The sequence below is a fragment of the Scyliorhinus canicula genome, chromosome 7 (genome assembly GCF_902713615.1).
Source record: "Scyliorhinus canicula chromosome 7, sScyCan1.1, whole genome shotgun sequence".
In the NCBI taxonomy this organism is placed as follows: Eukaryota; Metazoa; Chordata; class Chondrichthyes; order Carcharhiniformes; family Scyliorhinidae; genus Scyliorhinus; species Scyliorhinus canicula.
The window spans coordinates 14,952,352-14,976,873 of record NC_052152.1 but is presented as its reverse complement, the minus strand read 5'-3'; the positions used below and the strand labels follow the sequence as shown (position 1 = coordinate 14,976,873).

Below are 24,522 nucleotides of genomic sequence, written 5' to 3'. Positions count from 1 at the left end.
GCTGACCTCCATTCTAAAAGTTTCAATGGCAGAGCACTAGGAAAACAGTGGCAGGATTGGACAGAGTCAGCATGGATTTACAAAAGGGAAATCATGCTTGACAAATCTACTGGAATTCTTCGAGGATGTAATTAGTAGAGTTGATGAGGGGGAGCCAGTGGATGTGGTTTATTTGGACTTTCAGAAGACTTTTGACAAGGTCCCACATAAGAGATTAGCGCGTAAAATTAAAGCACATAGGATTGGTGGTAGTGTGTTGAACTGGATAGAAAACTGGTTGGTAGGCAACAAAAGGAAACAAAGAATAGGAAAAAATGGATCTTTTTCCAAGTGGCAGGCAGTAACTAGTGGGGTACAGCAAGGATCAGTGCCAGGACCCCAGCTATTAATAATGAATTAATTGAGGGAACTGAATTTAATATCTCCGAATTTGCAGGTGACACAAAGCTGGGTGGGAGGGTGAGCTGTGAGGTGGAAGCAGTGTGGTTTGGACAAGCTGAGTGAGTGGGCAAATGCATGGCAGCTGCAGTGTAATGTGGATAAAAGTGAGGTTATCCACTTTGGTAGCAAAAACAGGAAGGCAGATTATTATCTGAATGGCAATGCATTGGGAGTTGGGAATGTGCAACAAGACCCGTGTCCTTGTACACCAGTCACTGAAGCAAGCATGCAGGTGTAGAAGGCAAATGGTATGTTGGCCTTCCTGGTGAGAGGATTAGAGTACAGGATCCGGGATGTCTTGCTGCAATTATACAGGGCCTTGGTGAGGCCACACCTGGAATATTGTGTGCAGTTTTGGTCTTGCCTGAGGAAGGATGGGAGTGCAACAAAGGTTTACCAGACTGACTCCTGGGATGGCGGGACTGACGTATGAGGAGAGTTTGAGTTGGTTAGGATTATATTCGCTGGAGTTCAGACGGATGAGGGGGCTTGCATAGAAACCCATAAAATTCTAACAGGACTATGCAGGAAGGATGTTCCTGATGGCAGTGGAGTGCAGAACCAGGTGTCACAGTCTAAGGATATGGGATAAACCATTTAGGATGAATGAGGAGTAATTTCTTCATCCAGGGAGTGGTGAGCCTGTGGAATTTGCGACCATAGTAAACAGTTGAGGCCAAAATATTGTTAATTTTCAAGAAGGAGCTTGATGTAGTTCTTGGGGCTAAAGGGATCAAAGGATATGGATGGGGAAAGTGGCAACAAGTTACTGAGTTGGACGATCCCATGTTCATAATGAATGACAGAGGTGTCTCGAATGGCCTGCCAATTTTTTCTGTTTCTATCAGAGGTGGTCTCTATTATGGGGACGGATACTGGAAGTTTCTTTATTATGGGGAGGTAGAGATGGTTAAAATTAGCTCTATGTTAAATAGGTCACAGGTTGTGAACCAGTTTGTTGAGTCGGAGAATGTTGATGAGGGGCTTGACATCATTGGCCAGAAAATGAAGATTTAAAAAAAAGAAATCTTTCCAATTTAGGGGTAATTTAGCATGGCCAATCCACCTACCCGCCACATCTTTTGAGTTGTGGGTGTGAGACCCACGCAGGCACTGGGAGGATGTGCAAACTCCACACGGACAGTGACCCAGAGCAGGATCGAACCTGGGTCCTCGGTGCTGTGAGGCAGCAATGCTAACTACTGTACCATCATGCTGTCTTTGGAATTAAGATTTTGACGGGGCTGAAGCCAACTGTTTCAGTCTTTTTGCTCAATTGGAGGCAATTATGGCTTATCTCAGACTGGTCGTGAATTCCACAGGCTCACCACTCCCTGGGTGAAGAAATTACTCCTCATTCAGTCCTAAATGGTCTACCCCATATCCTTAGATTGTGACACCTGGTTCTGTATTCCCCTGCCTTCAGGAACATCTTTCCTGCATAGTCCTGTTAGAATTTTATGGGTTTTTAATGTGAGACCCCTCATTCGTCTGACAGCAAAGAGTGAATGGGACAAGGATGATGGAGAGATAGAGCCAAATATTGCCATTGTACATCTGCAACCTGTTTCCATACCTAATGATGCCATGAGTCATCTAGTTGTGGAAGAGAAGGGGGTTCAGTATAGACAGCAGAGGTCACAGTGTGGGGGCTTGGTGAGAAGTTCTTGGACTTTGCTTTGAGGGGTGAGTGTGGAATTAAGAGCTGTCCACTGAACTGGACGATGGAGCAGTCCTGTTAGAGGGGGATTTATGTTGATTGAGTCAATGGCAGCAGAGAGACATTAACTTTATCAAGCAATGCCTCAATTTTAAAATCTTCTTTTCAAATTCATCCATGGCATCGGCCTGTTGTAACTTCTGTAACTTTCTCATTGCTGCATCATTTCTCTCTCTCTCTCGCCTTTGTTTAGCCGTCCAAATATATTGTTAAATGGCTTGGTTAAGTCCTGAGAAGTGTCTTGGAATGTTTTGCCACCCGAAAGGTGTTTGTCAAATGAACCCTCTGTGCTTTCATAAATGTGAGCTGCTGGATTCTGTAACCCTCTCCAACCGTTTCTTGTCCCTGTGCACAGATATGAGCGAATGGTGTGTAAAGCGTTCTATACTTGCACTGGTGGATGGGGAAATCTGGGACATGTATAAACCCCTCAACAAATCCTGTGACATCCAGTTCCTGACTTTCAAGGATGAGAACCCAGAAGAGGTTAATAAGGTAAAGACCCTACTTTCCATTGGGGTGATGTGGATAGGGGTGATGAAGCAGGGAGAAGGAACGGAATGATTTACAGCGTTATCATTTTTCTTTCCTCAACCCAGCTCCTCAGGCAGGAATTGAACTCGGGATCTTCCTGGCTCAATCCCATACTCGTGGCTGCTTTTCTGAATTGTGTCATTGTGGAATGTTTTCTTCTGCTTTAGGCAGCTGCTTGGGGAATGCTGTTGCCACAAAACGAAATTGTCCAACTGCAATTTATGTAATTTTAAGATGTGTTTTGTCAGAAGAAGACGATGGAGAAGATGTTTGTTTGCCGCTCTGCACCCCGTCCCTTTCTATAGTGAACCCATCAGTTTCTTTTGTGAGGAAATAGGGAGTTTAATAAAAGAAGGCCGCTGAAACATTCTGCCAATTCTCACACATTGCTGTTAATTCATCATGCCAAATAGTTCTCACTACAGCCACCACCTGTAACAAACTTGTAACTACAAGTACAGACCAAAATGCCTCCTCTGTAGATAAACCTAGCTGTCGGGAAATAATATATCTACATTTTGTTTCCACAGTTGCAATGAACAAAATATGAAAAAGTAATATTCTTGCTGTACTTAAAAATATTTTTCATGTCCATAAACTTTAGTTATCCACTAAACCTTCCTCTTGTAGTGTCACCATTTTACACAGATGCTTCTAACCACGTACCCAGTTTATGTTCTTATTCAAACAAGTGAGTACTTGTGAAGACGTCTTTCTAGTTGTTCATTGCCCATATCCTCTCCTTGCGCATATTATATTTGTTCCACTGCTACACTTTGATGTCTATTTGTCCACATTGATAATTACCGTTGGGAACTTTTTGCTCTTGTTCATTCAGAGCTCTGAATGTAGCATCCTCTTCCACTGTTCAACGTCACCACATCGACCTTCACACCTTTGTCTATTTGCAACCTTCTTTCACAAGATGCTGAAACTGGAATTTCTCACCTCCCTCAGGTGCTAACAAATCACTGCTCCTTGATTTACCTGGTCCTCTCGCCGGCTGTTTTCAATCTTATTCTGCATTATTGAGGATATCTCTATTGCGACAACAGCCACTGGCAATTACATAGAACGTTTAAAATGAGGAGCATGGTTCAAAATGCTTTCACAGAAGTGTAATCAGAAACTGGTTGCCAAGCTTAGAAAGCAATTTTGGGAGGTTCAATGTGTGATTTAAGGTTGATCTTAAGAAGGCAAAGAAAGAGATAGTGATGGTACTGCAGTTTAGAGAGAGAGTGGGTTTATGTTGGCTCCGTTAATCTGATGCAGATGACAGCGCTTGTTAGCGGGGTTGTGGTGAGAGTTTGTCGGACCGGAGGAAGGTACAGAGAAAGGGAGTGGTGAAGCCCTGGGATTCCCACGCACATGCAAAAATGTCAAATTTGTGGTCTCCTAGAATCATCGTTATACAGCACAAAGGAAGGCCCTTTGGCCCATCCGTGTCTGTGCTGGCCATCTATCACGTATCTATTTCAATCCCATTTTCCATCACTTGGTCCGTCGACTTGTATGCTATTGTGTTTCAAGTGCTCTTATTGTGGGAGTGGGAGCCAATGTAGATCAACAAGACCAAGGGAGTCGGGCAAGTGATACTTGGTGCTTGACAGATTACATGATTCTGAATTAAGGAAAAGCTAAAGATGTGTGGATGGAGCAGAATGGAGAGCATCGGAACAGTTGATAAAGCACTGGCTGAGGGTTTCATCAACTGATTGACTGTGATTGGGTGAAAGGTGGATGATATGGGAGACAACAGTCTTTATGATGATGGAGGAGGATATAGGTTCGCAAACATAGTTTTTACGTTGTTCAGGTTGCAAACATCCTGAGTCAGGGCCAAGGGGAGTAATTATGGAAAAGATACAGAGTTGATATTGGGGAGGGGGGGTTGGTTAGTGGTGAACGATGCTGGCTTTGGTTTCCTAATGTTTAGCTGGGGGCAACTGCAGATTTTCTCACACTTTGTCTTCATCAAAGTATCTCGATTTTATAAAGTAACTCCCAGAAGTCTCATTTATTAACACTAAAAGACAAAATCCCTTCACCACTAATCTGCTGCACTGATAGGGTATTGCCTTGCAATACTTTTTCTGATAATTTGCAAGGAAAGCGTGGAAAGACTATAAGAAAGAAGTAGGCCATTCAGCTCCTTGAGCCTGCTCCGCCATTCAAATAGGATCATGGCTGATACGACATTCCTCACTTCTACTTTCTTGCCTGTTCACCGTAACACTTGATTCCCTTACTGACCAAGATTGTTATCTAACCCAGCCGTAAATATACACAAGGACACTGCCCCCCCACAGCTCTCGGTGACAAGGAGTTCCAGAAACACTCCACCTTTGAGAGAAGAAATTCATCTTCATCTCCGTCTCAAATTGACACCCCTTTATTCTGTCACTATGCCCTCTTGTCCAAAGATATGCAAGTTACGTGGATTGGCCATGCTATGTTACCCCTCCGTGTCCATAGGTGTGGGGTTCCGGGGATGAGGTGGGGGTGTGAGCCTAGGTAGGGAGCTCTTTTAGAGGTTCGGTGCAGACGTGATGGGCCGAATGGCCTCCTTCTGCATTGCTGGAATTCTATAGTCCTTGACTCCCTTGAGGGGAAACATTATCTTGGCATTTACCCTGTGAAGCCCCTTAACAATCTATATGTTTCAATGAGACCACCTCTCATTCTTCTAAATTCCAAAGATTAGAGTCCCAACCTGTTTAACCTTTGTTCGTAAGACAATCCCTTCATATTGGGGAGCATCCTGGTGAACCTTCTCTGAACTGCCTCCAATGCCATGATATCTTTCCTTTAAATAAGGGGACCACAGTACTCCCAGATGTAGTCTCACCCGTACCTTGTACAGTTGCACCAAGACTTCACTCCTCTTGGTGCTCCAACCCCCTCGAAATAAGGGCCAACATTCCATTAGCCTTCCTATTTACCTGCTGCACCCGTGTGCTAGCTTTGTGTGTTTCATTCACAAGTACACCCAAGTCCCTTTGTGTCGCAGCTTTCTGCTGTTTTTCTTCATTTAAATAATACTATTTTTTTTGTTCTCTCTTCCAAAATGACTTCTGCAAAAATGTTAGTCAGACACTATTTCCCTTCCTTGAAGCCATGCTGACTCTGCTTGATTAGATTATTATTTTCAAAATGTGCTACTATTATTACTTAATAATTGTTTCTCATGTTTTTCCAACAATAGATGTCGGGCTAATCGGCCAATAGTTACCTGCTTTTTTGCCTCCTTCCTTTTTGAAGAGGGGTATCACATTGGCAACTTTTCCAATCATCCGGTACTTCTCCAGAATTCAACTTTTCTCCCCCATCTCCTTTAAGCTTCTCCCTTTGGGGAAGCCTCCTGATTATCAGTAAACAGAGTTTAAAAAACTGACTTTCATTTATGTTGTACCCCTCTCCCACCTTGCCCCTTGCCTGAGATGTGGTGATTCTCAGGTTAAATCACCACCAGTCATCTCTCCCCTCAAAGGAGAAAGCCGCCTATGGTCACCTGGGACTATGGTGACTTCACCATACCTTTTACCTTACTTTGTCAACAAAATGTCACACCCTTAGCAGTTATGTGGGGGAAAGTGCAAAAGCAGTTCTGTGCCTGCAAAGTCCCAGAAACAATGATAACAATGATATCCGATTAAACTGTCCGTGTTGCCCTTCATTATGGAGCATCTTCTTCTGAGATTCGAGAGCAGGCAGCAGAAATGTGGGATCAAAAACAATTCCAATGAGTTGGGCAAACACAAGGAAAAATGAAATGGACAGGATTAAAAAGAATCACAGTTTATTTCATTTATTTTTAGGGCAGATTGAAGATTTTGTACAAGCCACTCCCACCACTCTTAGTTTTGCTTGTGAAGATGTGATTTAATGTTTGTTCTCCATTTTTCGTATTAATAGGCTTACTGGAGGTCATGTGCTATGATGATGGGGTACGTCCTTGAAACAGCATTTAAAGATGAGTACAGTGTTGAACTGATCAGAGCACCAGATGTACCAGGTACTAGTTTGTCAAGGAAAATGTTTAATATTGCCCTATTTTCTGAGTTATGATCCGATTAATCCAACCACCAATTTAACATTCTCTTAGCTTCCAAGAAGTGGTAAGAATGTGGAACTTCACTATCACTTGGGAGTCCTTGAAGAGAATAGCATAGGCACCTTTTAAAGGGGAACTAGATGAACATGAGGGCAAAAGAAATAGAAGGATACGCTGGTGTGGTTACATGAAGAGTGATGGGAAGGGGTTTGTGTATTAATATTGTCATGTTGGGCTGAATGGCCTCTTTCAGTGCTGTACATTCTGTGTGATCCAGTAATGGGGCAATGGGTAACCTCAGCCTGATGTGGCATCGAGCTGTACAGCAGCAAGATCCCTTATTTGACCTCTGGCCGGTTTTTAATTGGCTGATTTCAGCTAGGAGGGTGAAGGGAGCAAAGTTCCTTGGGTCAACGTGGGGCAATCCGCTTGGGCTTTTTCCTTCCCTTTTAGTATGGCTGGAACGTGCATGTCTGTGGACATTCTGCGATGCCCTTGTACTTGAATAGCCTACTTGGGATTTTCTACCCAGGCAGACATGAATGGTGGTCACATATGGGGCTGCTGATACTTATGGAAGCTCAGCCTGACATAACGTCCTATGGCGTGGAACAAACATTTCTGCTTGTATAACACTTTACACAACCACCGGGCACCATAAAACTGTTGAAGTGTAGGAAATGGGGAGAACTCACCAGCTCCCCAGGGGCATTATTGCTCTTCCTGAGCAGGTGTTAAGAGTTATTGACTGGTGATTTTGGAATAAGCTGAAAGGCGATGCGTAATATTTGATATATTTCTCTTCCTGTTGGGCATGCCCCTGATCTTTACTCAGAACATATTCACTGTCCCCAACATGAATGCAATGGCCCAAAGCGGTAATTGATTCAAGGACTTGGAAAAGGCACTGCCCCTTGTCCCCAGTAACGTTGTGTTTTCCATTTTGAGATTATTGCAGTGTAAGATTTCCTTTCTTGTTGTAGTGATTTCTGGAGCTTTCTGTTATGATGTGATACTGGATGGACGGCTAGATGACTGGACACCTTCGGTGGTAAGTGTAATTGGCCCACCCCACTTAGAGTTTCCATCTTCTGAATTTCTTGTGTTGGTTCCCCACTCCCCCAATCTTCCTTTGCTCTGCACACACCAGAATGTGAATGAATTTCCAATGTTTGTGTCCAGATCAAAAGAAAGATTGTTCCCAAGTGCTGAGAGAACTTTAAATACCAGCTCTGGCATTGATAAGACCGATTGTGGGATGAAATAATAATCCTGTTATGATATACCACTTGCACACACTATTACTCTGCTGAGAAGGTAGAGCCATGTGTAATCAGTGTCTCAATTTAAGGCCACAAAATGTAATGCAAATAAGCATGATCATCAATGTCGAATAATGGTTAATTGCTGCTACAGATAAGTACAGGTTAATTACCATTGATGAGAGAAGTTTGAAGATTTACAGGTTCTGGTGAATTTCTTAACTTTCCTTGTAGTCTTGAACTTCCTCCAATTCTCACCTCTTGCGTATCCCAACTTTAATCTCCCACCAATACTGCCTGTGCCACCAGCAGCCTTGGATCGAAACTCTGGAATCCCCGCCTCCTCCTTTAGGATGTGCCTTAAAACTCCTACCTCCTGGATCTGGACCTGGGCCAGGTTTAACTCACTTGGCTAAACAGCTGGTTTGTGATGCAGAGCGAGGCCAGCAGCGTGAGTTCAATTCCCGTACCAGCTGAGGTTATTCATGAAGGCCCCACCTTCTCAGCCTTGCCCCTCGCCTGAGGTGTGGTGACCCTCAGGTTAAATCTCCACCAGTCAGCTCTTCCCCTCAAAAGGGAAAGGAGCCTTTGGTCTTCTGGAACTATGGCAACTTCACCGTACCTTGCCTCCTGGACCGAGCTTCTGGTCATTTGCCCAAATATCACCTTGTGTAGCTTGGTGTCAAAATTCTGTTTGAAAAGGCTCCTTTGAAATACTGTCAGATACTTTACGAGGCTAGAGCCGTGATACAAATGCAAGTAGTTGATCTTGTGCGGTGATCTACAGTGCAGAAGGAGGCCATTTGGTCCATCGAATCTACACCGACCCTCTGAAAGAGCAACTAGGCCCACTCATCCGCCCCATCCTGCAATCCCATAACCCTGCAAAACCTTTAGGCAATTTAGGCAACCGTTGGTCACTAAGGGGCAATTTAGCATGGCAAATACACCTAACCTGCACAACTTTGGACTGGGGAGGAAACCGGAGCACCCTGAGGAAACCCACGTAGACACGGGGAGAACGTGCAAATTCCACACACAGTTACCTAAGGCCAGAATTGAACCCAGGTCCCTGCCGCTGTGGAGCCACGATGCCACCCACGGTATGACGTTCTTTGTGAAAGCACAAGAATATATATGCCATTTCAAAACTTCTAATTTGCCATGTGATATCTTTTCAAAAACTATTTTTATTGGCATTTGGTGTTAGAAAAACGGTTTTGCATATAAATGACAATACAACAACAATGGTAATGATACATAACAAAAATAGACATGAGCCGGTTGCTGTGACCATACAGTGACCGAGGCTCCAATAGTAACTTACAGTTTTACAGTAGTGTTAATTTAGTTTTTTGACGGGTTCCTGCTGGGGCTCCTACTGCCAAGCGGTAGGAGTTGCACCCAATTTACCCATATATGTGCCGATATTGTAGGGATCCTTCCCCTTGCTTGCTGGTTGTCTCCGTTTCGCTGGTTGGGGGGCGGTTCTGTTCCCCTCTTCAAGTAGAGGTAGTGGGGGAAGATTGGAAAGAAAACTGTTGTCTAACGTGAGGCTGGTACTCAACGTAGTTCTTAGCCTGGTGGTGGGGCCAGAACCGAAGGTTATCGTGTCTCTGGACGCAGTAAAAGCATTTGACTGGGTTGAGTGGAGCTATCTTTTTGCAGTCCTGGAGATGTTTGGGCTGGGTCCTGGGTTTGTGTTGTGAGTGCTGCTGTTTATACGAAGCCCCATCTGCTGGAGTGCCACGAGTTTGGGGTAGTTTTGGCTGCATCGGGAAACGAGGCAGTGGTGTCCCATGTCTCCTGCTTTGTTTGCGTTGGCAATCGAGCCATTAACTATCGCTTTGTGGACCTCTTATAAGTGGAAGGGAATTGAGGGGGTGGGAGTGGGAGTGGAACATAGGGTGTCCCTGTATGCGGAAGACCTATTGTCAGGGATCCGGGGCCAGTAATGGGGGACATTGGTATATTGAATAGGTCCGGCTCTTTCTTGGGGTATAAATTAAACTTTGGGAAAAGCAAGTATTTTGTGGTTTGTCCTTCAGGGGAAGGAGCTCGGTTGTGGGGGGGCTGTCGATCCGTCTGGCTGGAACTAGTTTCTGGTATCTGGGGGTCCAGGTGGCTCGGGGTTGGATGTGGTTTCTCAAATTTAGACTAGCCTTGCGAGCAGGTTCAGGGCAGATCTACAGTGGTGGGACAGTGCAAGATCAATATCTTGCCTGTTATTGCTGGCGGGCCAGGCTTAGTCCAGTAAATGAAATGAAATGAAAATCACTTATTGTCATAAGTAGACTTCAAATGAAGTTACTGTGAAACGCCCCCAGTCGCCACATTCCGCCGCCTGTTCGGGGAAGCCGGTACGGGAATTGAACCGTGCTGCTGGCCTGCCTTGGTCTGCTTTAAAAGCCAGCTATTTTAGCCTTGTGTAAGATCAATATCTTGCCATGATTCTTGTTTCTGTTTCAATGCCTCCCAGTTTTTCTACCTAAGTCACCTTCCTGGGGTGGAGCGGCTCATAGCGGGTTTCAAATCGGCGGGGAGAACTCCTCTGATTCGGAGGGGGGGTCCTACAGAGGGATAGGCAGGCGGAGGGGAGGGGGGCTGACGCTGCCAAATTTGTTGTTTGTATTATTGCGGTGAAGGTGTTGGGTGGTGTGTCGACCAGGAAACCACCAGGTATGGATGGAGTCGGGGTCGTGCAAAGGGTCTAGCTTGGAGGTGCTGTGACGGCGTCTCTGCCTTTTGCTTCGGAGAAATATTCCTCAAACCCCGTGGTCGTCTCTACTTTGAAAATATGGCGGCAACTCTGCCAGAATTTTAAGATGGGGGAAGTGTCAAAGTGGGCTCCTATCTGTAGGAATAATTTGTTTTAGCTGGCGAAATTGGATGCCACATTTGGGGGATGGAAAGGTAAGGGGCTGGAGAGTCTGAGGGATTTGTTTCTGGAGGGGCAGTTTGCCAGCTTGGAGGAATGGAAGGAGAAAGCAGGTCTTGGCGAGGGGGGCGGAGCAGTGTTTGGCGGACATGTTCAGGTACGGGACTTTGCTCTGCGGACATTTCCGACATTCCCGGTGACGCCGGCGTCCACTTCATTGGAGAGGATATTCTCCTGTGTGGAGTCGGAAGTGGGCAGCACGTCTGGGATATGTGGACGGACCTTGGGGGAAGAGCAGGTCTTGGTAGAAGAGGTGAGGGTCAGGTGGGAGGAGGAGCTGAGACCCATTTTGGAGGAGGGAGGTGTGGAGTGAGTCCCTCCGCAGGGTGAAAGCTACGTCATCTTGTGCGAGGTTGAGCATGATCCAGCTCAAGTTGGTGTTTAGTGTGCACCATACCAAGGCCAGAATGAGTTGATTTTTTTTTTTTGCGGGGGTTGAAGATAGGTGGAAGCGTGTTCGAGAGGGCCCGCAAACCAAATGTACATGTTCTGGTTCTGTCCCAAGTTAGTGGGATCACTGGGAATCTCGGAAATGTCCGCAGAGCAAAGTCCTGTACCTGAACGTTTCAGCACCATATCGGCAATCCTAAATGTTGATTCAGAGCCCTGTCCGTTAGTAGCTATATTTGGGGTGTCGGACCAGCTGGAGTTGAGGACGAGTGAGGGGGCAGTCGCCTCGTTGATTGCTCGGAGGCGAATTCTGCTGAGTTGGATGCAGGCGATGCCATTTCGTGCCTCGATGTGGAGATGCCGGCGTTGGACTGGGGTGGGCACAGTAAGATGTCTTGAAAATGAAAATCGCTTATTGTCACGAGTAGGCTTCAATGAAGTTACTGTGAAAAGCCCCTAGTCGCCACATTCCGGCGCCTGTCCGGGAAGGCTGGTACGGGAATCGAACCGTGCTGCTGGCCTGCTTAAAAAGCCAGCGATTTAGCCTGGTGAGCTAGACCAGCCCCGGGCTGGTTACCACCAGGCAACACCAGGTTAAAGTCCCAACAGGTTTGATTCAAACACTAGCTTTCGGAGCACTGCTCCTTCCTCGGGTCAGTTTCGTGCCTCAGTGTGGCTAGGTGACTTGATGGAGTTTCTGTACCTCAAAAGCCATAGTGAGGGGATCAATCAGTGCGTTCTACAGTAGATGGTGGCCTTTCATATCATATAGTACTTTAAGGAATTGCTCACTGTTTGCTGTGGGAGTGGGGGGGCGGGGGTTGGGTTGTATTTCTGTTAAGGGGTGGGGTTACTTTTGGTTAGTTGGAATTTTTTCTTTTGTTGATTCATATGTTTTTGTTTTGTTTTGCTTTGTAAATTTTTGACAGAAAATATTAGAAGTTAAATAAAAAATATTTTCATAAGAGGAAGAAAGCATCACACCCATCATTTGGCAGAGAATGGTGATAGAACATGGAAATCGCACTCCCCAGGGATTTAGAAAATAGTGGAAAAGGTTCTTTCCCTTCCTTGTTATTAAGCAGGCTGCATTTCCCCTGAGTGCTATTTAATGTTCTGACCACATGGTGTCACCCTCATCACACTTCCTCACCGACTGCCGTGAACTTCCTGACAGCTGTGTGAATGAGAGGAAGCCTCTGTCACTGCAATACCTCAGATTTATTGCCTGGAGGCAGAGTGAAGACTCGTCCTGCAGTGAGCTGCAAACTTTACGCTAATGCCTTTATTTCAAACGGTGATCTCAGCTAAAGCCACAGTGCAGACCTCTGTAAACTAATGGAAAGCTCTGTTCAGGCCTGGAGAAACGTGTAAGGAGTGAAGATCCAAGGCAGCTGCTTTGTCACAAAGGATTAACAAGTAGCTTTAGCTAGAGTATTTATCTTTATGTTTTGACTGGGGGGGGGGGGGTTGAATTCTTGGGTAGAGTTGTGTCCGTACAATGGGTGTGAGGAACATTTAATGGCAAAGGAACTAGAGGGAAGATGAGGAATTTCTTCATGCATTGGGCTCCTGTTATCTGAAACGCACTACCTGTAGGGGTGGTGGAAACATTCCATAGAAACTTCCAAAAAGCAACTGGATATTTATTTGCACGCAACGAATCTGAAGGGAACTAACTTGCAGATTAATGGGGTGTGGGATTGAATTCGACAGCACAGATGCTGTAAAATTGTAGGCTTTTATGCTCCTCGTATCTGTACTTTGGAACATTTGGAGATGTGCAAGACTGAACATAAAGAGTCCTGGCATTAGAAATCTTGGAATTCTATTCCTCCAAAAGATGAGGAGGAACTACTTGTAGAGGGTGGTGAGTTTGTGGAACTTGCTGCCCCATAGTGCAGTGGAATTGGAGTCATCAAATGGTTTTAAGAAGAAGATAGATGTTTCCGTGATAAAGAATTGGTCAAAGAGTCAAGGGGAACAGGTGGATTTGAGACCAGGAAGAGATCAGCCATGGTCTGATTGAATGGCAGTGCAGGCTTGGAGGGCTGAATTGCTGACTTCTGCTCCAAATTCCTTTTGTAAAAGGACAATTATAGTTTTTCTAGACTGAGACAGATTTTGGTTTGATAAGGATATTGAGGAATATGGAGTTAAGGGGGAATAAAGAAAGTAAACGTTAGCTATGACCTAATTGAACAGATGTGATGGGCTGAATGGCTTACTCCTGTTGCGTTCCCATTATTGATTTAGAATGGCGGTAAGGATACAAGGGAGATGCGCTACAAAATATACACTTCCATTGATAACACAATCCTGAAACATCCCAAACTTCTTCGTCTAACTGATTATTTTGGAATCAAGCAAACGTTATTGCGAGGATTGCTCCCAACTGGTCTCGTACACATCCAAGTGTCCACTTTGAGACAAGGGCCAGTACTTTCTGATTCTGAGTTTGAGGATGGAAATGGATGATTTGGGGTTGGTGGGCCAGAATCATAAAAAGGGAAGGATTGATTACTCGTTCAGAATTTCCTCCCAGCATTTCAGACTTTTACAATCAACAAAGAAAGAGATTTCTCATCCCTTCACTCTGACTTTGATTATAACAAGGCCCAAATGTGAGCATGCCAGTCCATTATTGAGTCTCTCTTCACAGGGGCTCTTTGTTAAGTTTTGAAATAGGCAAAATTTCCAACATTTTTCACTCTCTTTTTGCTTTTCTGAAGATAGTAATGAGCTAATGGCCATTTCCATAACTCTTGGTGCTGAGCGTGCAGGTCTAATGTGTGAGTCTCTCAAACTCTGTAACAGTAAAGTAAGTCTCCCCCTAAACCCGATTCAATTGTTTTTTTTTTTTGGCTCAAAGCAGCTTAAATGCAACACCAACCAGCAGTCAGAGCTGAGGCCTTCTGGTTAATGTGGCTCAGTGCCAGTGGGGAACTTACCATCTTTATTTTTAGGAGGAGAAAGACGAACTGACCCCAAAAGCAGAGCACTCCAGTAATACCTTTTGGAAATTTGAAAATTAAAAAGTTTTATTTTTTTAAAAACATAAGCACACAAGATTAAAGTTACACAGTTCAAATAGGCTTGCTCAACAACCCCCATATAGACTTTTACCCAGAAGAATCCAGTAATATTACCCAAGTCAAGTAAATGGTTGCCATTTAATAAAGAGATGCTGCGTGACTTCGCAAAATTTTCCAGTCTGATATAGGATTACAAAAAAGGAGGTTTAGAAACAAATAATTTTAGCACTGGGTGGCTGCCTCGAGTTCAAAACCTTCCCAGCTTCTCAGCATAAAGGAACTGGTCTTCAGTGCGCTACCCCCCTCCCACCCCACCACAGCTGCCAGAACTCAGTTAAACATCCTTCCTTAAATGCCTTTTCCCCTTTCATCTCGTTTCATTGTCCTCAACCACCCCTCTAAAATTGGCTTCTGTGAATATAAAAATATTTCATGTTTTCTATTTTGCCTCCTACTTTTGGGTCAATCAAACACCTCTTGATCTCCCTTTTGAAATTCAACTGCTGAAAAACTTTTACCCACAATGTAAACTTTAGGTCCAACTAATTTACTTGTAACTCAAACTCTCCGTAACCTCTCATTACAAATGCATCAACCTAACATTTTTAATCTTTCATCTCTTAGCCCTCACAGACAACTGCGCTGCCTGAGTTTGTGGTGGCGGCAGATACCCTAAACTCTTTTCAAAAAGTACCTGGATCTGCACCTTAAGTGCTGTAAGCTACAGGGCTATGGACCGGGTGCAGGAAGGTGGGATTAGAAAGGGCACCTAGTGTCCTTGGGCTGACATGGACAAATGGCCTCCTTCAGTGCTGTAATCTGTCTATGATTCTATCTTGTCTATGGTAACCTTCACCCTGTTTAATTAACCTTGGATATACGTGGTTTTCTTTGCCCACACTAAATAAATATATTTTAAAAAATCTCTCGTCGCACAAAAGCAAAATGGATGTGGAAATAGCCGTCTGCCTCGTCACTCTTGTGTTGCAAACTTCCCTCGTCCTTGTATTTTCCTATATCTTGGCGAGTACAACATCATGTCTTTGAATGCAGACCTGCCAGCTTTCTCCACAGGTGGTTAAGGATAGAATTTATTTGTGTGTAAGCTGTGTTCTCAGCCTTGTGTTTCTGTCTTATATGTTGCAGGAGAACTTGCGTTCCCTCACTAAAGAGGCTCACCAGCTTATTCATAAAGACTTGCCCTTTGAATCTTTGGAGGTGGCACCCAAGGTTGCAGTGGAAATATTTCCGGATAACAAGTAAGCATGACGGTATCTGAGCGTCCGCGTCTGTACAACTTAGACAGCTGCTGTCTCACACTGCAGTTCATGTACTCCCGGCATTACAGTTTAATACTGGCCCCTATTTCCCCTCCCTCTCAACCAGCATCCTTGAGTTTCTCTCCTGCCCTGAAGATTGTTGTTGGGAATCAGTTCTATTGGTTCTGACAGTCTTACAGCACCGTGGCCCATGGCCATCTTTTGCTTTGTGAATTCTGGATAGAGAACGACGTGTTATTCAGCCACACAGTTTCTTTCTCTCTCGTTCCATCAAATGTTACTGATCAGGAGTGGGAGCCCTGATTTCACTACCCAGCAAGATGGGTCACTAGTGACCGTGTCGCGTCTTTTCGTCCGACATCACTTCGTCCAACGACACTTCGTCCACGTCTTTTGGTCCAACGTCTTTTTGTCCGCCCGTCTTTTGGTCCAACGTCACTTCGTCCAATTATCCAATTACAAATTAGCTCCGTATAAAACCATTTAATTGATAAAATGCAAGTACAATACAGCAAGTGAATTTAATTGCTAAAATGCAAGTAATTGATAAAATGCAAGTAAAATGCAAGTTGAAAAATGCAGTTTAAAAATCTAAAAATGCAGTTAAAAAATCTAAAATTAATTGATAAAATGCAAGTAAAATGCAAGTTGAAAAATGCAGTTTAAAAATCTAAAAATGCAGTTAAAAAATCTAAAAGTTTACTAATTACTTAAAATTCCCGAAATTACTTAAAATTGATGTAAATTCTAAGCATCATTCCTCAAGAAATCAATTTTTGTTGTAGAATCATATTCAACGACCAATCTTTTGATGCGTTCAGTTATTTTCTTATATCGCGTACATGAAGTCGACTGATCTCCCTGAAGAATTTGAGCCTTTTTGCCTATTATGAACCCTTCCTCTTCCTTCAGAGTTTTGATTAAATTCCAGATATTCAAATGAGCTCCACCTGCTGAACGCTTCTTTTCTCACATCTCCAGTATTCTTTTCCTAGGTTTGGACTGCTCGAAAGAAAATCGTAGATATAGTTATTTCCATCAGCTACTTTCCGTTTACTCTTCGTTGACACAATGAACTTTGCCATTTCGGGATGGGCGAATTAAGAAAGAGAACGATAATATCTATCCTTTAACGAGGCTCGTTAAAGGAAAGAGAACGATAATAACTATCCTTTAACGAGGCTCGTTAAAGGAAAGAGACCGGTAATAAAAATCCTTTATTGCATATTATACCTTGCTATGTGCATTAGAGAAGATTTCTATTTACAAAAAGTTAATGTGGGGAGTGGAGTGGAGTGCTACAAGTTACAAAAAGACAAGTTACAAAAAGTCTTTGACAAAAAAAATCATCCGACAAAAAAACGTAACAAGTCACAAAAAGTCTTTGACGAAAGAAATCATTGGACAAAAAGACGTTGGACCAAAAGACGTGCGGACAAAAAGACGTTGGACCAAAAGACGTGGACGAAGTATCGTTGGACGAAATGATGTCGGACGAAAAGACATAGCACCACTAGTGACACCCCTACTAGCCTTCTGGTGTGAATAGCTAAAATTAACTGGGATCATATCTGGTATATTCTTTGAGATGGAGTAATTTATTTCACTGCGTGTCAGAGAACATTCATATTTCTGCTTTCAATGTGCATTTATTTTCTAAATTACTTAGTTCCATTACACACAAGGTGGAGGAAGGAAGGTGGAGTGGCCTATAGGTTGGCCAAGTGCTGTCTTGACCAACTGCTCAGGCAGGCACCCCAGTATCCCACAGATATTCTACTACACTTCACTTTTAGACTTAATACACTTCCATGTTTATTGTGGGGAAGCATTTGACCTCTGGTCTGGGCTGATAGCCTCACCAGCCTGTTTGAAATGTGTTCAGGTTTCATTCAGCATCCCTGACTGACCTCTAGGGCTCAACTGTGCACCTGCTGTTCCATAAATAAGCTGGCTCAATGCTCCTCCTTCCAAGAAGGCTATCAGTGTGTCAGATCGTCCCGGGGCATGTGCACATTGAGGAATCCCCAGTTTCACTTTGGGGAATTGAAGTCCAAAGAGGTGTTCTTGCACCTTGGCTTTCAGGAAATAGAACATAGAACATAGAACAGTACAGCACAGAACAGGCCCTTCGGCCCTCAATGTTGTGCCGAGCAATGATCACCCTACTCAAACCCACGTATCCACCCTATACCCGTAACCCAACAACCCCCCCCTTAACCTTACTTTTTAGGACACTACGGGCAATTTAGCATGGCCAATCCACCTAACCCGCACATCTTTGGACTGTGGGAGGAAACCGGAGCACCCGGAGGAAACCCACGCACACACGGGGAGGACGTGCAGACTCCACACAGACAGTGACCCAGCCGGGAATCGAACCTGGGACCCTGGAGCTGTGAAGCATTTATGATAACCACCATTGCCCATTGCTACTGTGCTGCCCAAAATGCCTGGTGTTCCAATTCAGAGAGGGCTCCATCTGCCAGCTGGGACGTGTGATCACCTACTGACTTAGGTACTGGGTTCTGGAATGGTGATTGGGAAGCTGCGATAACTACTTTGTTGTGCATTGTATAGGTATGTTGATATATTCATGTTTCTGATGGTTTTCATGAGTTAATTAATTGTGGTTCATGCCTCTGCACTACACTGGTATTGGTGTGTACATTTAGTGATTGTCTCTCTGTGCACAAGGAGTCAACGAATATGCTCGATTTCTGTGCCTCTGTGGCTTCGTGGGTGTGAATGTGCATATATGACAATTTGTAAGATTGTGATGGATGTGACTTCAGTGTGTATGCACCGCCAATGTACACGGACTGCTTAATATGCCTGAATCTCTTCACAGGCACAAGTTAGCTGCGATTGAGGAGCAGGCTTCCCTTCACCCTAATAAACTTGTAAAGCTGTACAGGTGAGAATTGCTTCAATTATTCTGCGATACTGTCTACCTCAGTACAGTAATCAAACTGTTTTATACAGATGTGGAATCTGCAGGATACTAGGTGTGAGTCTCCAACCTCCTAGCCACGTGTTTCTAGGTGGCAGGAGGCAGTGTGCCGTTCTCTGCTCCCATCGCTGTTGATACGGATTCCCATTGAAGCGACCCTACTCCACCGGGAAACCCCTGGGCGGGGATGGGTGCACTGCTGGTGGGAACAGAGAATCCCGCCGGCAGCAAACGGCAGGAGGATTCCAGTTAATGTCTACCTCGGTGCAGTGATAATATGTTTCATACAACTGTGGAACATATAGGGAATGGGGAGAACAGTCTTCTGAGGTATCCCTACAATCCCAGCAAAGGTGAGTGTGAGGAATTCACTTGTAGTAAGTCCTCAAAATCTTTGAAGAGTTGTTGGTGTAATAGAGTCTGCCCATCCGAACTTGAATATTGGATCTGGACTGTGCATTTAGAGCTGTTAAACTAGGATAAAACACCGGTGGTGGGAGAAGCATGAAGCGATTTAATTAAATGAGGTTATTCCCCTGGTTGCAAAGTCTAGAAATGGAGGCCGTAATCTCAGGATCAGTGGTCAGCAGAAATTTCAACACTCAGAAGGTTGTGAATCTTTGGGATTTTCTACCCAGAGGACTCTGGATGCATTGTCGTTGAGGTTGATGCCAAGATTGTTAAGAGTTTTGGATGATGAAGGAATCGAGGAATATGAGGATTGAGTGGGAAAGATGTGTTATCTTATTAATTGGTGGCGCAGGATCAAGGAGCCAAAGGCCTGTTGTACTCTAATTTCTTGTTCTCAATTATGTTCTCAATTAAAAGGCATGATTTTGGATTTTCTTTTCTCATAAGGATGTGTACAAAAGTCCCTTTGTTTCTCTCCAGGTCGCTGCAATTTGGACACTCCTAAATCCCCCTTTCCTCTGCATCGAATGTGAGCTGTGAGAGCTTACTGTCAATTATGGAGAATGACTCCATTCTCCTGCACTGACACTCATCAGCTTGTGAATTTTATATACATGCATAATACTTCATTTAGAAAACATTATTCTTGTGAGTCGCAGAAAACTAGCATGCAGGTGCAGCAGTGAATGGAATGTTGGTATTTATAACTAAAGGAATTGAGTATAAAGGTAAGGAAGTGTTGTTGCAACTATACAAGGCATTGGTGAGACCCCACCTCGATGTATTGGAGGACGTTCAGAGGATGTTCGCTAGATTAATTCCAGAGATGAGGGGCTTGTCTTGTGAAGAGAGATTGAACAGTTTAGGCCTATACTCGCTGGAGTTTAGAAGAATGAGTGGAGATCAAGTTGAGGTATACAAGATGATGATAGGTACGGATAAAGTAGACGTGGAGTGGATGCTTCCTCTTGTGGGCCATTCTAGAACGAGAGGTCATAGTCTCAGGAGAAGGAGTAGCAAACTTAAAACAGAGTTGAGGAGAAACTATATCTCCCAAAGAGTCCTCAATCTGTGGAATTCGCTACCTCAGAGTGTGGTGGATGCTGGGACAGTGAGTAGATTTAAGGAGCAGTTAGATTTTTAAATTAGTAATGGGTTGAAGGGATACAGAGAATGCGCAGGATGGGTGTAGTTGAGACCATGATGAGATCAGCCATGAACAGGGGATCAGGCTAGAGAGGCTAAATTGCCTACCTCTGCTCCTCATTCTTATGTTCCTTAGAAAGAACTATTCTGTATAATTCTACCTTCCAGTTCTTGGTATGTAGTCTTGTTGGTAACAGCATCTCGAGCACAAATATGGGGATCCTGATTAATAACGGGATTTCTTAATCAATAAGGAGATCAGGGGTTATGGAGAGAAGACAGGAGAATGACGATGACGATCATATCAGCCGTGATTGAATGGCGGAGCTGACTTTATGAGCCGCATGGCCTAATTCTGCTCCTATATCTTATGGTCTTATGGTCACGGGCAGCAGTTATTATCTATTCCTTGTTCCCCATAGATTGTAATGTGATAATGCCTTCTACTGTGAACATGGAAAGTGCTGGTGAAGATGTAATGGTGAGTTGCTGCAGTGCATCCTGTAGGTGTTACATGCTGCAGCCATGCCAAGCCGGGGGATGGGTTGTGAGTCAAGATGATGCTTCGCTTCTCGAGCATTGTTGTAGCTGTAATCAGTCAAGTCAAGTGGGGAGCATTCTATCACACTCCTGACACGTGTCTTGTGATTCCCTTTTTCTTGGGCTCCTGAGTTACATTATTCTGGAATCTCACAGTTGTTTAACATTTAATTTAGGACTACAGTAATTCCTGTGTTGAACCGTTATGTAGGTTATTATTATCGGGACAGCCAACTGTTGAATTGGATGATGAGGTGCAATGCGATTATTAGGATTTCAGTAAGGTTTAATGGGTGTGAAATTTTCATCTCATTTTCACATTTTGATCTGAAAAACCACCCACAAAACAATTACAGATTGTGTAACATGTGCATGGATGTAAACTAATCAGCCTACTGTAGAAGTGTGCAAGTGATTTGATCTGACTAAGTGCCCAGCAATAAAGGCTTAAAAGAGCTTTTGCTTAAAATTTATTGAATCACAGCACCCCTGCAGAAGGAGACCATTCAGCCCTTCGAGTCTGCACCTACCCACTAAAAGTGCACCTTAACCAGGCTCCCACCCTATCCCTGTAACCACGCTTAGCCTGCATATCCCTGGACACTGAGGGGCATTTTTTAAGCATGGCCAATCGACATGGCCTGCACACCTTTGAACTGTGGTGGAAACCCGGAGGTAACCCACGCAGACACGGGGAGACAGTGCAAACTCCACACAGGTCGGAATCGAACCTGGGTCCCTGGCGTTGTGAGACAGCAGTGCTAATCACTGCCACTGTGCCACCCACTTGTGGTATTGATAGGTGTTCACAAAATAAGCCTGGTGATAACACTGGCAATGTAGTTTAAAAATAAATAAATTTAGAGCACCCAATTCATTTTTTACAATTTAAGGGGTAACTTAGCGTGGCCAATCCACCTACCCTGCACATCTTTAGATTGTGGGGGCAAAACCCACACATACGCGGGGAGAATGTGCAAACTCCACACGGACAGTGACCCAGAGCCGGGATCGAACCTGGGACCTCGGTGCTGTGAGACAGCAGTGCTAACCACTGTGCCACCTTGCAGCCTACTGACAATGTATTTTGAATGGCCTAAATCTTGTCGACTATTCTTTACCTTGCATTTGAATGGGTACAGACTTTTCAGAGACCCAAGTATAAGCCTCTCAATCTCTACCTGTCTCTGTAGGTGTGGTGACTTTGTAGATATCAGTAATGGACCACACATTTCCAGGACCAGTGTTTGCTCGCAGTACGAGATTACTGCCACCCACAACTTGGACACAAGCCAGTCTGGACTGGTGCGGAGATTCCAGGGAATATCTCTGCCCCTTCACCTGAAGGTAAGCTGACACGAATACACGCAAGGTGTTTGAATCGCTCGTAAATGAGAGCTCAATTTCAATGGGAGCACTATACCTTATTTAGTCTCTTATGATTAGTCATATGACCTCTCTCCTGGTGCTGTGGCTTTGTTTGGTATTCTGAATCGTGTAGATTAGCATGTCCAGCTTCAATAATTGGTCTCTGCTGATTCACTTGATCTTTATCAGGGCAGGTATTTGGATGCCACCAATCGCTAAGGAAGGAGGTAAAATCAGTGACAGCTCATCTATAGAATGGTGAGGTGTCAGTGACTGAAACATCCCAGTATTAGCTACATGCTGACTCGGGAGATAAGAGCAGGGTGGCCCTATCCCCGTTAGGGACTAGTGGAGAAGGGTCAGTCTCCTGGTCCGCACATGGACAGCTTGCAGAGCGACAGTGATAGGGGGGAAGGAACAAGTGGCCTCTACAACAGAAGGTGAACAGCTCTGTTGACAGTAAAATGGATTTTAAACTGCACTTGGTTCATCGGCAATAAATAACCCTCTAGTTATTACGTTCCAGTGTTACTTGTTATGGGCCAGGGTTTAGAGAACCCCAAAGTGTATCATGGAGTTCACCTGACCCACAACGTTTAATAGATTGTGGTATGGGGAGCACACGGCCCACTTTACAAGTGTGGTACAGCAGAAGTGGAAAAGTATTTTTGGAAGCAAAACAATGTTATTCTATGAACTCAAGTTAACCTTTTAAAACATACATCTTAGCAACCATCAATTCAAAAACACCCCTAAAGAATGCAACACTACTTAATGCTTAATAACTTCCCAAACAACATCCAGAAGAGAAAAGAAACACCTTTTAACAGAAGCACATCAGGTTTACATTCACTACTGAGGACATTTATAATTCTGAATTCATCAAATGATCAAGAGATAGTCTTTTCATGGCTGAGAGAACAGCAGTAAATCTGCTCTGTCTGGCTTCAGCTCCAACACTGAAAACAAAACTAAAACACACCCTGCAGCAAACAGCCTAAAACAAAAGTAAAAAGCTGACAGACAGCCCATCTCCACCCACACCCTGACATCGCTGCAGTAGTAAACACCCATTTTTTAAAGGTACTCTCTCACTGCAGATATTTATATACATGCCCATTTATAAAAACCCATTTCTTAAAGGGACTCTCACATGACATACTGATAAAGCTGCAGGGATTAGTTCTTTGTTGAGCAGTCCTTCATTGTAGATAGTTGCACTTTGCTGAATGTCAAAAAAACGAATCGGTCTTTATTTCCTCTTCAATTCCTTGCAATGTAACAATCACTCTTTATTCCCATCCCTTTCCATAGGCCCTTTTCGCTGTGTGGGAAAGATTAAGGCAGAGATCCCAAAAACTGGTGAGTTAGAAAAAATTCTATTAATTCCCTTAATTGTGTATTATTTTCAGCTTTCACACAGCTGATTAATATAGATGGGTTTGTTTTGTACCTAATGTAAACCTGATTGGCTTTTGTCAGGATTACTGAGGCAGTTGTTTTTATTTGAAGCAGACACTGGTTCGCAATTCATTCGGGATGGTGACGCCCACATCCCGTAAAATTAGAATCATAGAATCTCTACAGTGCAGAAGGAGGCCACCCGACCCATCAAGTCTGAACCAATCCATTCCGCCCTATACCTGTAACCTTACCAAGGTGGCACGGTGGTTGGTGCTGTTGCTTTGCAGCGCCAGGTTTGATTCCCGCTTGGGTCACTGTCTGTGTGGAGTCTGCACCTTCTCCCCGTGTCTGCTTGGGTTTCCTCCGGGTGCTCCGGTTTCCTCCCACAAGTCCCGAAAGACGTGCTGTTAAGTAATTTGGACATTCTGAATTCTCCCTTAGTGTATCCGAACAGGCGCCGGAATGTGGCGACTCGGGGCTTTTCACAGTAACTTCATTGCAGTGTTAATTATTATTATGTTGGTGCTATTTGATGTGCTGTTGAAAAAACACTTTGTATTTCCCCATTTTCTCTGTGCCCCGCAGATTACAGAAGACCAAAGTTCAAAGCGAGACAGTGAAAGCAAGAGCATCGTGAGCAAATTGCACAGAGAGACGGGGCAGGGAACATAAACCAGCTTGCTTTTTAAAAAAAAATTGATTGTAATATAAGTAAATGTGCTAATTATGTACACAGTAAAATATCAAATACCCTTCATGAGCTTGTGTTACAGAGGTTTGTATGCAGCAAGTTGTTGTGATCTGGGATGCACTGTGTAAAGAGTGGTGGAAGCAGATTCTATAGTAGCGTTTCAAAAGGAAAGCGGATATATATTTGAAAAGAGAGAAATTTGCAGGCTACAGGGGTAGAATAGAGACTGGGACTAACTTGTTAGCAGACATATGCATAATGGGGTGAATGGCCTCCTGTGTTATTCTATGATTAAGACAACAACTGTCAGGCCTGCATTAGGTTTTCTCTACTTTATTGAAGACACTGATCCTTT

At 44.0% G+C, this 24,522-nt stretch overlaps 1 protein-coding gene across 2 annotated transcripts in view; it reads left to right on the top strand.

The window, feature by feature from the left end:
• Positions 1-24,236, top strand: part of mrpl39 (mitochondrial ribosomal protein L39) — a 30,304-nt gene extending 6,068 nt beyond the window's left edge. The window contains exons 3-10 of one of the 2 annotated variants that reach the window (XM_038801393.1): positions 2,517-2,656; positions 6,611-6,710; positions 7,733-7,800; positions 15,521-15,633; positions 18,506-18,571; positions 21,898-22,048; positions 23,385-23,434; positions 24,062-24,236. In XM_038801393.1, coding sequence (XP_038657321.1) covers positions 2,517-2,656; positions 6,611-6,710; positions 7,733-7,800; positions 15,521-15,633; positions 18,506-18,571; positions 21,898-22,048; positions 23,385-23,414 — 668 coding nt within the window. In that variant the 3' untranslated portion in view covers positions 23,415-23,434; positions 24,062-24,236. Of the gene's footprint in view, positions 1-2,516; positions 2,657-6,610; positions 6,711-7,732; positions 7,801-15,520; positions 15,634-18,505; positions 18,572-21,897; positions 22,052-23,384; positions 23,435-24,061 lie in introns of both variants that reach the window. The other variant, XM_038801392.1, reaches the window with a different exon arrangement.
• The last annotated feature ends 286 nt before the right edge of the window (positions 24,237-24,522 follow it).